This window comes from Elgaria multicarinata, chromosome 5 (assembly GCF_023053635.1).
Source record: "Elgaria multicarinata webbii isolate HBS135686 ecotype San Diego chromosome 5, rElgMul1.1.pri, whole genome shotgun sequence".
In the NCBI taxonomy this organism is placed as follows: domain Eukaryota; kingdom Metazoa; phylum Chordata; class Lepidosauria; order Squamata; family Anguidae; genus Elgaria; species Elgaria multicarinata.
The window spans coordinates 139435816-139450273 of NC_086175.1; the positions used below are offsets into that span (position 1 = coordinate 139435816).

Below are 14458 nucleotides of genomic sequence, written 5' to 3' on the forward strand. Positions count from 1 at the left end.
TTGTGGTAGGAAGACATATGCATAATTTAGTGGGTAGAGTTTTAAATGTAATAAATGTAATAAAAAAAGCAAATATTAAGGCAGGTATTATGGCATTAGATATTTTTAAAGCTTTTGATTGTGTGAGCTGGCAGGCACTAAAGAGTATTATAGATAAATTGGGATTTGGAAATAAATTTAAAAATGTAATAGAACAGCTATATTCCCAAAATACGGCGGTAGTGGTGGTAAATGACGGACTTACTGAAAAGATACGACTAGCCAGAGGAACAAGACAAGGATGTCCGCTCTCGCCGGTCCTTTTTGTAATGGTTATGGAAGTTTTGGCGAAGGCACTAAGGGAGGATAAAGAATTAGAAGGAATTGGAGAGGTAAGGGAAATAAAGCTAAACATGTTTGCGGATGATACTTTATTGACCATTAAGAATCCATTAAGAAAATTAGAAAGAATTAAATATCAGTTGAGGGAATTTGAGGAAATTACAGGGTTAAAAATAAATTGGTCTAAATCAGAGATGATGTTGTTTAACTATACTAAGAGGGAAGAAAAGGATTGGGAAGTTAAGGGAATGGAATTGAAAGTTAAGAACGAGATTAAATATTTGGGAATTAAAATTACAAAAAATCTAGAGAATTTAGAAAGGGAAAATTTAACGAGGTTAAAGAAGGAGGTACTAGAGAAATTGGAAAAATATAAAAGATTAAATTTATCTTGGTTTGGGAGAATAGCTTTGATAAAAATGAAGATATTAGCTAAAATTAATTTTGTATTTAGGATGTTACCTATAAAAATATCAGAAACCGAGACAAAAAGTTGGCAAAATATTATTAATAAATATTGTAATGGAGAAAAGAGAGCAAGAGTGAATAAAAATAATTGGTACCTAAGCCAAAAAAAGGGGGGAATGGGTCTCCCAAACATAAAATTATACTACGTAGCAAATAGATTAAGACATGTTGTAGAAGCAATTATGGGAGTAGGAGATTTATATTGGATGGAAGAAAAAATTATAAGTAAGGTAGAGATGAATCTGGAGAATGTTTTTTTTAAAGATGGAGGAAGAAAGTGGGTTGGAAGTATAGATAATCCACTCCTGAGGACTCAATGGGAAATTTGGAGTAAATTTAAAGGGAAGCTGCTTCCGAGCAACTCTCCCTTAGCACCGATAATAATGTTAAAGAATTTCCCAGAGGATCTAAAGGGTAGATTATGTAAAATATTAAAAGAGAAAAATAAAATAAAATTAAAGGATTGGGTAAGAGATATTAAAACAAGAGAAGATATGGAAAATTTGTTAAAGGAGAAGAAGCTATCTTGGCTAGAATATGGTCAATTAGAGCAATGGAATAAAAAGTGGATTAAAGATAATAGAATGTGCAGAAAGATGACGAGGTTTGAAGAATTAGTAGTAAGTAAGGAGAAAGGAAAAGGAAGTAGTATAGTTTCAAAAGGATTAATGAGTGAAATATATAAAATATTGTTAGAGAAGGAGTTTAGAGAGAATACAGAGAAAATGATTTGGGAATCAGATTTGAAGATACAAATAGGGCGACAGAGCTGGGAGGGACTATGGAAACAAAGAGTGTTGAGAAGTTTATCAGTAAGAATAAAGGAGAATTATTTTAAAATTTTATGGAGGTGGTACCTAACCCCGGTTAGATTGAATAAGATAAGTGATCAACATTCAGCAAATTGTTGGAGAGGATGTGGGGAAAAAGGAACGTATTTACATATGTGGTGGCAATGCAAATATGTACAAAGATTATGGAAGATGGTGTTTTCAGAAATTGAAGAAATAGTGGGAATGAAAATAGAACAAACACCAAAAATAGCATTGCTGTCACTATTTGAAGATATAAAGTGTGGAAAAGGAACTATAGAGCTGATATCGAGTTTGTTGGTTGCAGCACGATTGATGATAGCTAGGAACTGGAAGATCCAAGGGGAATATTCTATTGAGGAATGGTATAAAGTAGTATGGGACATAGCCATTAATGATAAACTGACATGTAATATTAAGTGGAGAAAAGGCGTAACTAAAATAAATGAGTTCGAAGGAATTTGGAAACAGTTCCTAGTGTTCGTGTTTACTAAGGGAAGTGGGAAACCACCAGCAGAAGAAATGATTAGATTTTGGACTCAAGAATGATCCCGAGGTGGGGGGTGCACATTTATGTTAAGAATGAAGATGTTGTAGAGTGATAAGGCATATGTAATAGTTTTTGATATTTGTACTCAACAATTATTCAATATGTATGCAGCAGATATTTGATGTATTTTTTTTCTTATTGTGTTAGTTTCAGTTATATTTTGGAAATGTTTATCTATGTTTATATAGTGTTGAAAATGAATAAAAATTAAAAAAAATAAAAAATAAAATCAGGTTTAGAAACCAAAAAAAAAAAATAAAAAAAAAAATCAAAGTTAATTAATTTCTTTGCATGGGGAGGAGACCAGGGTCAGCAGTGCAATATGGCTGCAAGAAAGGCAAATGCTATTTTGGGCTGCATTAATAGAAGTATAGCTTCCAAATCACGTGAGGTCCTGGTTCCTCTCTATTCAGCCCTGGTTAGGCCTCATCTAGAGTATTGCGTCCAGTTCTGGGCTCCACAATTCAAGAAGGATGCAGACAAGCTGGAGCATGTTCAGAGGAGGGCAACCACGATGATCAGGGGTCTGGAAACAAAGCCCTATGAAGAGAGACTGAAAGAACTGGGCATGTTTAGCCTGGAGAAGAGAAGATGGAGGGGAGACATGAGAGCACTCTTCAAATACTTGAAAGGTTGTCACACAGAGGAGGGCCAGGATCTCTTCTCGATCCTCCCAGAGTGCAGGACATGGAATAACGGGCTCAAGTTACAGGAAGCCAGATTCCGGCTGGACATCAGGAAAAACTTCCTGACTGTTAGAGCAGTACGACAATGGAACCAGTTCCCTAGGGAGGTGGTGGGCTCTCCCACACTAGAGGCCTTCAAGAGGCAGCTGGACAGCCATCTGTCAGGGATGCTTTAGGGTGGATTCCTGCATGGAGCAGGGGGTTGGACTCGATGGCCTTGTAGGCCCCTTCCAACTCTGCTAATCTATGATTCTATGATCTACACCAAGCAAAGTATGACACTTCGAAAGCCTTTTGAAAACTGACTGTGCCATGTGTCCTGGGCCCCAACAGTTGTCACTACTGCTATAAACCATTTAAGAACAATAGTGTAGATCCTGCCCAAAGGGAAAACCAAAGGGATGTTCAACTGGTGTCATCAGCTCCAGCTAGAGCAGAAGGAAGTGTGCGGTAAGGGTGAGTCAGACTTTGCAAATTCCCGGGGAGGAAGAAAAATGGCAATCAGGAAAGCATTTTGTTCCCTGTTTAATGTGCAATCAAAGGAAGGGCAGCAATGAAATACTGAAACAAAACAAAACACCCAACATCAGCAACAAGCAGCCACGGGACTGGAGATAATGGGGAACCAGAGTCTCCTGCTGTTTTCCATAATGAATCCGAGGGAGCTGAGAGCACCGTGAACACAGAGCGATACGCACCACAATGCGAGAAAATCTATTCTGCGGTTTTTTAAATGTATTATTACATTCATATCCTGCCCTTTTTCCTCTTGCAAGGAACCCAAGACATGGTCCTCACATGGTCCTCCTCCTCCTCCTCCTCCTCCTCACTCCTCCAGAGCGCAGGACACGGAATAACGGGCTCAAGTTAAAGGAAGCCAGATTCCGGCTGGACATCAGGAAAAACTTCCTGACGGTTAGAGCAGTATGACAATGGAACCAGTGACCACGGGAGGTGGTGGGCTCTCCCACACTAGAGGCCTTCAGAAGGCAGCTGGACAACCACTTGTCAGGGATGCTTTAGGGTGGATTCCTGCATTGAGCAGCGGGTTGGACTCAATGGCCTTGTAGGCCCCTTCCAACTCTGCTATTCTATGATTCTATGATTCATTCCTCTCCGCTTTATCCTCACAACCACCTTGTGTATTGTGTTTGACACCAGAAGACGTGACAAGGAGTCAAGTGAGTTTCCACAGCCATGCCCTGGACAGTTTATTAAATATATAATGGCCTGTCTAGTATAGCATAAATGTGCAGGTGTCGTTGTTTGGTTCCTTAGAGAGGCCCCACATATATTGGGCAGCTTCTGTAGGCTTCTCACATGGGGAGATTCCTATCTAGCAGGCAACAATCCATATATTAACAGTTGCCAACAGTTATGTAGCAGCCTAATTTATTTATTTATTTATTTATTTATTTTTGCATTTATATCCCGCCTTTTTTCCTCCATGGAACCCAAGGCGGCGTACATAATCCTCCTCCTCCTCTCCATTTTATCCTCACAACAACCCTGTGAGGTAGGTTGGGCTGAGAGTCTGTGACGGGCCCAAAGTCACCCGGTGGGTTTCCACGGCCGAGTGGGGACTAGAACCCGGATCGCCTGACTCCCAGTCCGACACTTTAACCACTACACCACACTGGCTCTCTGCCCGTTTGCTTTGCTATTCTAATGCCGTGATGTTTTATTACATCAATGTGATGTTTTATTTCCCCCCTCCCCCATGCTGGAATGATGGGACCTCTTCGTCACAAAGAAGGTAATTTATTGCCTTTCTGCGATGTTTTGAACACGTCCTAGAATATCAGAAAAGGGTATAAAAGATTGGACTAAGGCCCAACCAATTTGGTCTCGCTCCATGGGGGGAAATGTGCACAACCAGCCTGGAGAATTTTGGTCCTAGGCAGGACATCTCCCACGCCAGCCGCTCAGCTGTGACGAAGGTGCCAGCTTCATCAGCTGTAGAGTTTGTCCGTTTATTCTGCATCCACTTTCTATCAATAAATTGCCATTCCTTTCACAAGTGGTCTAGTTTCATCTTGGTAATCCAAGGAAACTATTTTGACTGGGCTCAGAGTAGATCACGCTTCCAGATTAATACACCCTACAAGAACTTGTCCATCATGAGAAGATCCCAGAGTCTGCATCAGGTTTGTAATCTTTCCAGGACTGAGAAATGAACACACATGTAGTATGTTTGATACACAATACGTGATGGAATGCCTTTCCCGGCATGAACCTACTCGAACACCACATTCAACATCTAGGGTCCTCTTCCGGGTGCCTACTCCAAGAGAAGCTCGGAGCATGGCGACAAGGGAGAGGGCCTTCTCTGTGGTGGCCCCCCAACTGTGGAACAATCTCCCTGACGAGGCCCGCCTGGCGCCAACATTGTCATCATTTTGGCGCCAGGTCAAGACTTTTCTCTTCTCCCAGGCATTTAGCAATACGTAATGACCCTGGGTCTGGTTTCTTTGGCTCATCGTTTTTAAAGTTGTTTTAAATGTATGTGTATTTTGCTTGTTTTTTTGTGGTTTTTAATAATTGTATATTGTTTTTAAGTGTTTATCTTATGTGAACCACCCAGAGAGCTTTGGCTATGGGGCGGTATACAAATGCAAATAATAATAATAATAATAATAATAATAATAATAATAATAATAATGTTTGATCAATTACTTAGAATTGAACAAAGAGTTTTTCTCATTAACATAACCCTTACCCATATTGGAGAACCCCCTTCACGTGAAATTCTCATCATGCCCTCTTGGATCGTCCAGAAATGCCGTCTAGATTGTTCCATTCGTTCCCAGGGCTCAGAGGAAGTCAGTGTATAGTCGCCATTCACTGAGGGCAACCTTAAGTGGCGACTCTGCTATCAGAGAGTCTTTCCTATCTTCTGACCCAATGTAACGTTTGAATAAAAAGCCATCAAGGGCTGCACCCATGCACAGATCAGCCAACAAGATTCTTCTGTATTAATTAATTAACATCCTGCCTTTTTTCTGTTAAGAACATAATAAGTGCCATGCTGGATCAGACAAAGGGTCCATCTAGTCCAGCACTCTGTTCACACAGTGGCTAACCAGCTGTCAACCAGGGACCAACGAAGCAGGACACAGTGCAGCAGCACCCTCCCACCCATGTTCCCCAGCAACTGGTCCAAATGGACTTACTGCCCCTGATACTGGAGGTAGCACATAGCCATCAGGGCCAGTAGCCATTGATAGCCTTCTTCTCCAGGAATTTATCCAACCCCCTTTTAAAGCCATCCAAATTGGTGGCCGTCACTACATCTTGTGGTAGTGAGTTCCATAGTTTAACTATGCACTGTATGAAGAAGCCCTTCCTTTTATTCATCCTGGATCTCCCACCAATCAGCTTCATGGGATAATGACCCCGTTGCGTTCTAGTATTTTGAGAGAGAGAGAGAGAAATGTCTCCCTCTCCACATTCTCCACACCAGGCATAACTTTGTACACGTCTCCCCTCAGCCTCTTTTTCTCCAAGCTAAACAATCCCAGCTGTTGTAACCTTCCCTCATAGGGGAGATGCTCCAGCCCCTTAATGATTTTAGTTGCCCTTTTCTGCACTTTTTCCAGCTCCATAATATCCTTTTATAGGTGTGGTGACCAGAACTGTACACAGTATTCTAAGTGTGGTCGCACCATCGATTTGTATCAGGGCAGTACGATACTGGCCGTTTCATTCGCAATTCCTTTTCTTATCATGCCTAACATGGAGTTTGCCTTCTTGGCAGCGGCCGCACACTGGGTGGACATTGTCATCGAGCTTTTCCACCACAATCCCAAGATCTCTTTCTTGTTTGGTCAACGCCAGCTCAGATCCCATCATATTATACTTGACGTTGGAGTGTTGTTGGTTTTGCCCCAATGTGCATATTATGGAACTGAAGGTGGCATTGATGGGGTTCCCAGGCAGTCTCCCATGTGGACACCCAGCGTTGTGTCATGAGCCTCCTGACCATGCCCTGGAGTGAAGGACACTGGTCCAAAGCCAGGAGGAAAGGGTGCATCCGTTAGTGTGTGTGTGTGGGGGGGCACCCTAGTGCAACTTTTCTTGATCTTGCTAACTCAGCACCAGTTGCTCTTTAAGTTGTACCCAACCCTGCACAACGTCCACTTACCGACTGGATCAACAACATCTATATGGTCCACAAAGTCCCTTTTTCCAAGGTACACGGTGAGCTGTTCAGATGAGACAAAAACACAGGGCATGTGTCAGCAGCCAACGATGCACAGCCACGAGCTGAATAAAAATCCAATTTAATAGACTTACACACACACCCCTGCAATGCTCTCATCCATTCAATCCTATTCTGCACTTGTTCAAACAAAAGTGAAACTGTCCGAGTGACTGTTTGGGCATTATCAGAACATCAGCTTTGCTCAGCTTTGTCAACACTAAAGTTTTAATTCCTTCCCTTCAAACACAGCCAATCTCTTGCTCAATGCTGATAAGGATATACGGGCATTTCATTTCTGTTGGCAAATCGTGCAAACATGTCCCGTTCACAACCCCCGGATGTAAGCAAGAGTGGAACCAGTTATTTAGGGAGGTGGTGGGCTCTCCCACCCGAGAGGCCTTCAAGAGGCAGCTGGACAACCCTCTGTCAGGGATGCTTTAGGGTGGATTCCTGCATTGAGCAGGGGGTTGGACTCGATGGCCTTGTAGGCCCCTCCCAACTCTGCTATTCTATGAGGGCCAATCAACTGCGGCCCGGTCTACACCTTGTGTCAAATCATTATGATGTAGAATAAAAAGTAGGATCTAACTCTTTAAGGCTTTAAGGTGGATTCCTGCATTAAGCAGGGGGTTGGACTCGATGGTCTTAGAGACACCTTCCAACTCAACTATTCTATGATTCTATAATGTTATGATTCTATGACTTTTACATGAAAAGCTCGCATTTTCCCAAACTTGCTTTCCCATCCCAATAAATAAATAAATGCAGACTTCAAAAAATGTGCATCCCCCCCCCCAAAAAAATTGCATGTTCACACCTTGGCCTGTTAGGGAAAGTGTGCATTTTGGGTATTCTCTTCTAAAAATGTACATTTCCCCTGCTCAAAATGTGTGTGTGTGTCCCGCAGTCAAAGGAAATGAAAAACAGAGCGAAATCAAACACAGGAAACAAGGTGAGCCAAAATTCAAGGTGGAGTTCGGAGCAGCCCGCTTGTGTGCTCGGGCCTAGGGACGTCTTGTACGCTACCACTGACGTCCTGTCAAATTATGCCAAAGTAAGTAGCACATGATTAACGAGGAGGCAGTGGTGGTCTAACCTTGGACAGGTTTTTTTTGCTGATCCTTCCCCCAAAATAAACTTTGATGCAAAGGAGAGCAGCTAGGGAAAGCCGACCTATGTCGAGGGTTGACCTACGCTAAGCCCATCTTTGGATAAACTTGTAGCTGACAGATGGCCCCAAGCAGCTTATGGGGGAATTTAGATGATCCTGCATAGTGCTGTGTTGTACCATCCCTGGCTTCGAGCGGCTCATCCATCTTATGCAGCATTTAGAAAATATTTACCAGGCTTTGGGGGTGGGGTTAATAGCAGGTTTCCCCCCCTTCCCATTCCACAGTGGCTCAGACCTAATTGCCTAGTGTTCCTGCTAGGGTTGGGTGCTCTCGTGGCAACGAAGGAAAGAATGCTTGCAAACGCCACCGAGGTCACGCTCTGCCACCTGTGGACCCCACCTCTGGCACAGGTTTGGGGGGTGGATGATGAATAGGGCATCAGTAAAAGTGTGTGAGACATGGGCTTTCTGATTGCACATAGCTTCACTCCCATGTTTCAACCATGTTCATTTATTTAGTCATTGGATTTGTATATCACACAACTGGTAGAAGCTCTCAAGGAGATTCACAGTGATAAAAAATCAACACAACATCAGCAAAATCCCCCCCCTCCGAAATCCAACAATAAAAGTATCAAGGTAATACAGTGTTAAACTTTTAAAATATGAACAGATGAAAGATTAAATGGCTGATTGTAGAGGAAGGTCTTAACCAGGCATCTAAACATTAAAAAATGATGACGCCCAGTAGATCACCCTGGAAAGTGCATTCCATGGATGGGGGCCACTACTGTTGTGAGTGGAAGCCCCCAAAGAAGACGATCTCAGCAATCAGGCAAGGACATAGGGGAGTAGGCACTTCTTCAGGTGGTCTGGTACAAAGTCACTTAGGGTTTTAAACCTCAGCACCAACACTTGGAATTGGGCCCAGAAACTACTGACAGCGTGTAATCCTGTTGTCTGAAAACACAGCTACTATGCACGGACTCAGAATTCTCTCCTGACTTAGAGCCATGTTAGCAGGCATATGAGAAAGGTAGACATTAATCGGCTAGATCACGGGTGGCCAACCAGTGATGGATTTTGGCCCCCAAAGCAGTTTCACCCAGCCTGCAGTGGTCATACCAAATTTTAACCCAGATGTGGTCCAAACTGTTTGCTCATGGATTTAGGCCACAGCTAGACCTAAGGTTTATCCTGGGATCATCCAGGGTTCGCCCCTGCCTGAGCACTGGATCCCCTGTGTGTCACCTAAATGAACAGTTTGACCCCTGGACGATCCAGGGATAAACCTTAGGTCTAGCTATGGCCTCAGTTTTGATGAAACAAAGCAATGAGTCTTCTTGGTTCAAGGACATTTTATGATACTGCAATCACATGAATGTTCTGGAAAGGTGAAGGACCCCTGCCCACCTACCTCCTGAGCGGACCTTTCAAGGAGCACAGTGGCTCCCTAGTCTCACTTCTCCTACTGGAGAGCTGCACTCTATATCTGGATAATACTCGGTACATTATTAAGGCAGATTATCCATAGGGTTATGGGTCCTAGGAAAGTATCAATGATACTTTCCTAGGTGTGAGACACCATCCGTGATTCAGTTTTAACATTAGTTCCATATTTTTGATGGATATTGTTTTAAATGGACAAAGCATTCCAGTCTTTCCCCCTCTATTTGAATTCCTAAATCTGTTTCCCGCACCATCCGAAGTGAATCGTTTCTGAGCTTCATATATAAATTGGAGGCCAACTCTTTGGATGTTCTTTTATATCCCACCACCTCCCATTCAAATGCCGTTAGGTTCCTGGTGGCCGCTGATTGTATTTCCGAGAGAATCGCTTGTGCTTGTGCGATTTTTATCCATTGTCCCCTCTCCGGGCCTAATTTTTCTATCAATTGCTCCTGCAGGGTAACTCAAAAAAAAGCACGAAGAGAAATGGCCGAGGTGGACATAAAAAAAGAAATAGAATGGCTTCAAGATAATTATAAGAGGTTGGGATCAAAGGAGATAGATCAGCTACTGGAGAGAAAACGCAGGGAACTAGAGGACTTAGGAATTAATCAAACAGCATGTAATATGCTCCACCGAAGACAAATTTTTTACGAATTTGGAGGAAGAGGAACACAAATAACGGCTGATAGATTACCGGGGGGGGGGGGGGATTCAGTTTTTGAGGGAGAAAGGAGATGAAAAGATATTTGATTCAGAGCAAATCTGAAGCAGATGTGCCTGGTGGAGGCAGGGCTGTCTGTCAAAGCCCACCTCAGACCACCTGCAGGGTGTCTATACAACACCGCTTTGCTAGCTGATTCCTCCCTAAACCCTGCAGCATCACTGCTGTGAAGTGGAATCGATACTGTTACAGGACAGGAGTGAGCGTGAGCTTCCAGGCAGGAAAAATTGCAGTGCTTGTTGTCAGACAGCGGAAAGGGGAGCAAATATCGAGCGACCCGAAAACTGCAGAACCCTCCCCCCGCCGCCCCTGGCAAGTCTGCACAACTTTGAAAGCCTGAAGCAGCAAATAGAATCATAGAATAGCAGAGTTGTAAGGGGCTTACAAGGCCATCGAGTCCAACCCCCTGCTCAATGCAGGAATCCACCCTAAAGCATCCCTGACAGAGGGTTGTCCAGCTGCCTCTTGAGTGAGGGAGAGCCCACAACCTCCCTGGGTAACTGATTCCATTGTCGTACTGCTCTAACAGTCAGGAAGTTTTTCCTGATGTCCAGCTGGAATCTGGCTTCCTGTCACTTGAGCTCGTTATCCCGTGTCCTGCACTCTGAGAGGATCGAGATGCTGCTACTCTTCAGATAATTACCGTGATATTTATTTATTTATTTATTTATTTATTGCATTTTCTATACCGCCCAATAGCCAAAGCTCTCTGGGCAGTTCCCCATGACGGTCATTACTAGGCTTGTCGAGCCTGTTCCTTGCCCTGCATTCTTGCCCCTACCCTGCACTTGGATCCACCCCTCGCTAGGGCCACTTTCTTAATCTGAATCGAAGCCCCCACTGACAGACAAAGAAAAAACTGTGAGAAGAGAAGATTGAGGGGAAACATGATAGCACTCTTCAAGGACTTGAAACGTTGTCACACGGAGGAGGGCCAGGATCTCTTCTCGATTCTCCCAGAGTGCAGGACACGGAATAACGGGCTCAAGTTAAAGGAAGCCAGAGTCCGGCTGGACATCAGGAAAAACTTCCTGACTGTTAGAGCAGTATGACAATGGAACCAGTTCCCTAGGGAGGTTGTGGGCTCTCCCACACTAGAGTCATTCAAGAGGCAGCTGGACAGCCGTCTGCCAGGGATGCTTTAAGATGGATTCCTGCATTGAGCAGGGGGCAGGACTCGATGGCCTTATAGGCCCCTTCCAACTCTACTATTCTATGACATCAGAGCAATGAAAAAAAATCATGGTATGATTACACTGTGAAGCCTGATGTGGCTGCAAGTTGGCAGCCACATCACGTAAACCATGGGGCACAACTGCGCAGCCACGACAAGGTGTACAGAGCTCATAGACAAGCCCCTGGAGAGCGGGTGTGTGTGCTTCTAGGACAACCTTCCCCCAACCTGGAGCCCTCCAGATGCGTTAGACTACAAATCCCAGATCCTCCTGCTTATGCCAGATGGGGATGATGGAGTTTATAGTCCAACACACCTGGAGTGCACAGGCTTTGGGAAGCATCACCTGTCCCTATGCACAGGAGCGTGCCAAATCACTCAAGCCCACTTTCTGTTGAGCTCGACACCCGTTGGCAACAACCCAATGATGGATTCTCTCTCTGGACCAACTTGGCCTCATCTACACCAAGCAGTATATTCCACTATGGAAGCAGTATATAAAAGGCAGGAGCCACACGACTGCTTTATAGCAGTATTTAAGTGCACTGACAACTGTTGGGGCCCTTTGACACATCTACACCAAGCAGGATATAACACTACGAAAGTGGTATGAAAGCGGTATATGGTCTGTGTCCATGGGCCCCAACAGTTGTCAGTGCACATCAATACCGCTATAAAGCAGTAGTGTGGCTCCTGCCTTGTATATATCACTTTCATAGTGCAATATCCTGCTTAATGTAGATTAGGCCAGGATATAGCACTATGAAAGTGGTATGGAAACAGTATATGAGAGGCAGAAGCCTCACCAAGGAGGACGTAGCGGTATGAAAGCAGTATATCAGTGGTTCCCAAACTTTGTCAGGTCACCGCCCCCCTAGTTCCACAAACTCATGCCCAGTGCCCCCTACCCTACACTATAAAAACCATTATTCAGAATAGCCGTTTTCAACGACCCACTAAGGAAGATAATAACAATAAAATTCAAAACAGTAACAATTAATTTAATATCTATTCAAAATCTGAAGCACCCACCGCAGGCTTGCTGAGGGAGGGAGGGAAAAGAGAGCGAACGCCTTTGTTTTGCACCCGGCGTGGCAGGGCACACCAAGCAGGGTATGTCTCTTCATTAGCGTTTTGGTGCTTTTGAAACATTTGAATTCACCGTTAAAAGGACTCTTCTTAAACGGTATTAATACATGTGTGGATTCTTCCCCTATATGGCTTGGGACCAAACTACCTTCTCCCATAAAAATGTCTCTGAGTTTTAAGACCTTCTGGAGAGGTGCTTCTCGGAAAAGACCACCTCGAGCGCCCCCCTGCTGCCCCCTTGCCTCTTAACGACCCCCTATGCAATCCCACCGCCCCCAAGGGGGCAGTATCGCCCACTTTGGGAACCACTGCAGTATATGGTCGGTGTCAACGGGCCCCAACAGCTGTCACTGCACTTCAATACCGCTACAGAGCAGTCGTGTGGCTCCTGCCTTTTCTATACCGCTTTCGTAGTGGAATATCCTGCTTGGTGTAGACCTACCCTTGGTTTCCTTGCAACGCTGAAAAGGCAAGGAACTGCTAGATCCTCTTCTGGGCAGCGGGAGAGACCTTCCACTCCTTTGTCCCATTTCCATCCCTCAACACAAAAGAGTCACAACAGTCACCCAAACCCTCCTCGGAGCGCGCCAGAGAACTTGGGGAAGAGGAAGCCGGGTGGTGAACCCTGAAAACAACGCCCAGCTCCTGCGCCAAGCCAAGATTTGTGGCAACCCCATCCCCATCCCAGGCGTTCACGCAAACATCTGCAGTTTCCACATGACCTATTCTCATCTGACTGAAACACAACACGCGCACGTCTTCTGAGACAACATCCTGGTTTATTTTATTTTTTTATCATTGACACACACTTGCTCGCCTTACGGCTGCAATGCTCTTCTCGTCACACTTCCCTTTTCTTATCGTCGACCGTCTCCCTCTATATTAAGTTCTGCGGTTTGCTGAGCATCCCTGGCTGCTCATTTGCTCGTGTTTCGCTCTTCTTCGTCATCTTCCTGCTCTGTGGTGTTTTGCCCACCCAACCCACCCTGTTCCTCCACCCCACAATCTCCCTGCTGGACTCAATTTAAGCTTCTTTTGGCAGCTCCTGAATGCTCTGGCTTCTGTTTCCTTTCGGCTCTCCAATCTCTTTCCTTGTTTATGCGCTAGTGATCCTTTGCTCCTTGTCAAATTTAAAATCTCATCTGTTCTCTCTGCTTTGCAACCTTTTCCACCTGTTATTCCGAGACTCTGGATTTCCCCGCGGCTGCCTCCCTGGCGCAGAAGTTCTTGGTCAGTTTAATTTTCCTGGCCTTTACTCCTAAGTTGCTCTTTCGCTATTTCTCTTCCCTATCTTGTTTCTCTGTTAAACGGTAGGCCAACAGCAAGCGTCTGTTGCAGATTTATTGTACGGGGCTTCGTTTTGAAGCACTTTCAAAATTAATAGCAGCAGCAGCAGCCACACAGAATTTAAGTAGCTCTACTTGCGTGCACACAATTTTTCGTCTGCTATCTCCGTAGGCACTTGCCGGCCAACACCTCCCTCCCCTAAGAGACACACCATTTTCTTTTGCCTTTATTAACCAATGCACATCTTTTCCCCAATGTTATCCTGAATTTTCCACACTTGTTCACCTCTGTCTGACTTATTTATTTATTGCATTTTTATACCACCCAACAGCTGAAGCTCTCTGGGTGGTTCACAAAAATTAAGACCATTCAAAGTATAAAGTGAATGGACTCAACTGCGGTTTGTTAAAATTTATTAAGAAGGCTTGTAAATCTAGAGGTCTTCAAGAGGCAGCTGGACAACCCTCTGTCAGGGATGCTTTAGGGTGGATTCCTGCATTGAGCAGGGGGTTGGACTCGATGGCCTTGTAGGACCCTTCCAACTCTACTATTCTATGATTCTATGACTACTATAGAGAAAAAA

At 44.3% G+C, this 14458-nt stretch overlaps 1 protein-coding gene across 3 annotated transcripts in view; it reads right to left on the reverse strand.

The window, feature by feature from the left end:
• Nucleotides 1–14458, reverse strand: part of LOC134399346 (beta-arrestin-1) — a 177799-nt gene that overhangs the window by 34083 nt on the left and 129258 nt on the right. For all 3 annotated transcript variants that reach the window (XM_063127367.1, XM_063127365.1, XM_063127366.1), the window contains exon 3: nt 6982–7042. In XM_063127367.1, the coding sequence (XP_062983437.1) occupies nt 6982–7042 (61 nt within the window). The remainder of the gene's footprint in view (nt 1–6981; nt 7043–14458) is intronic.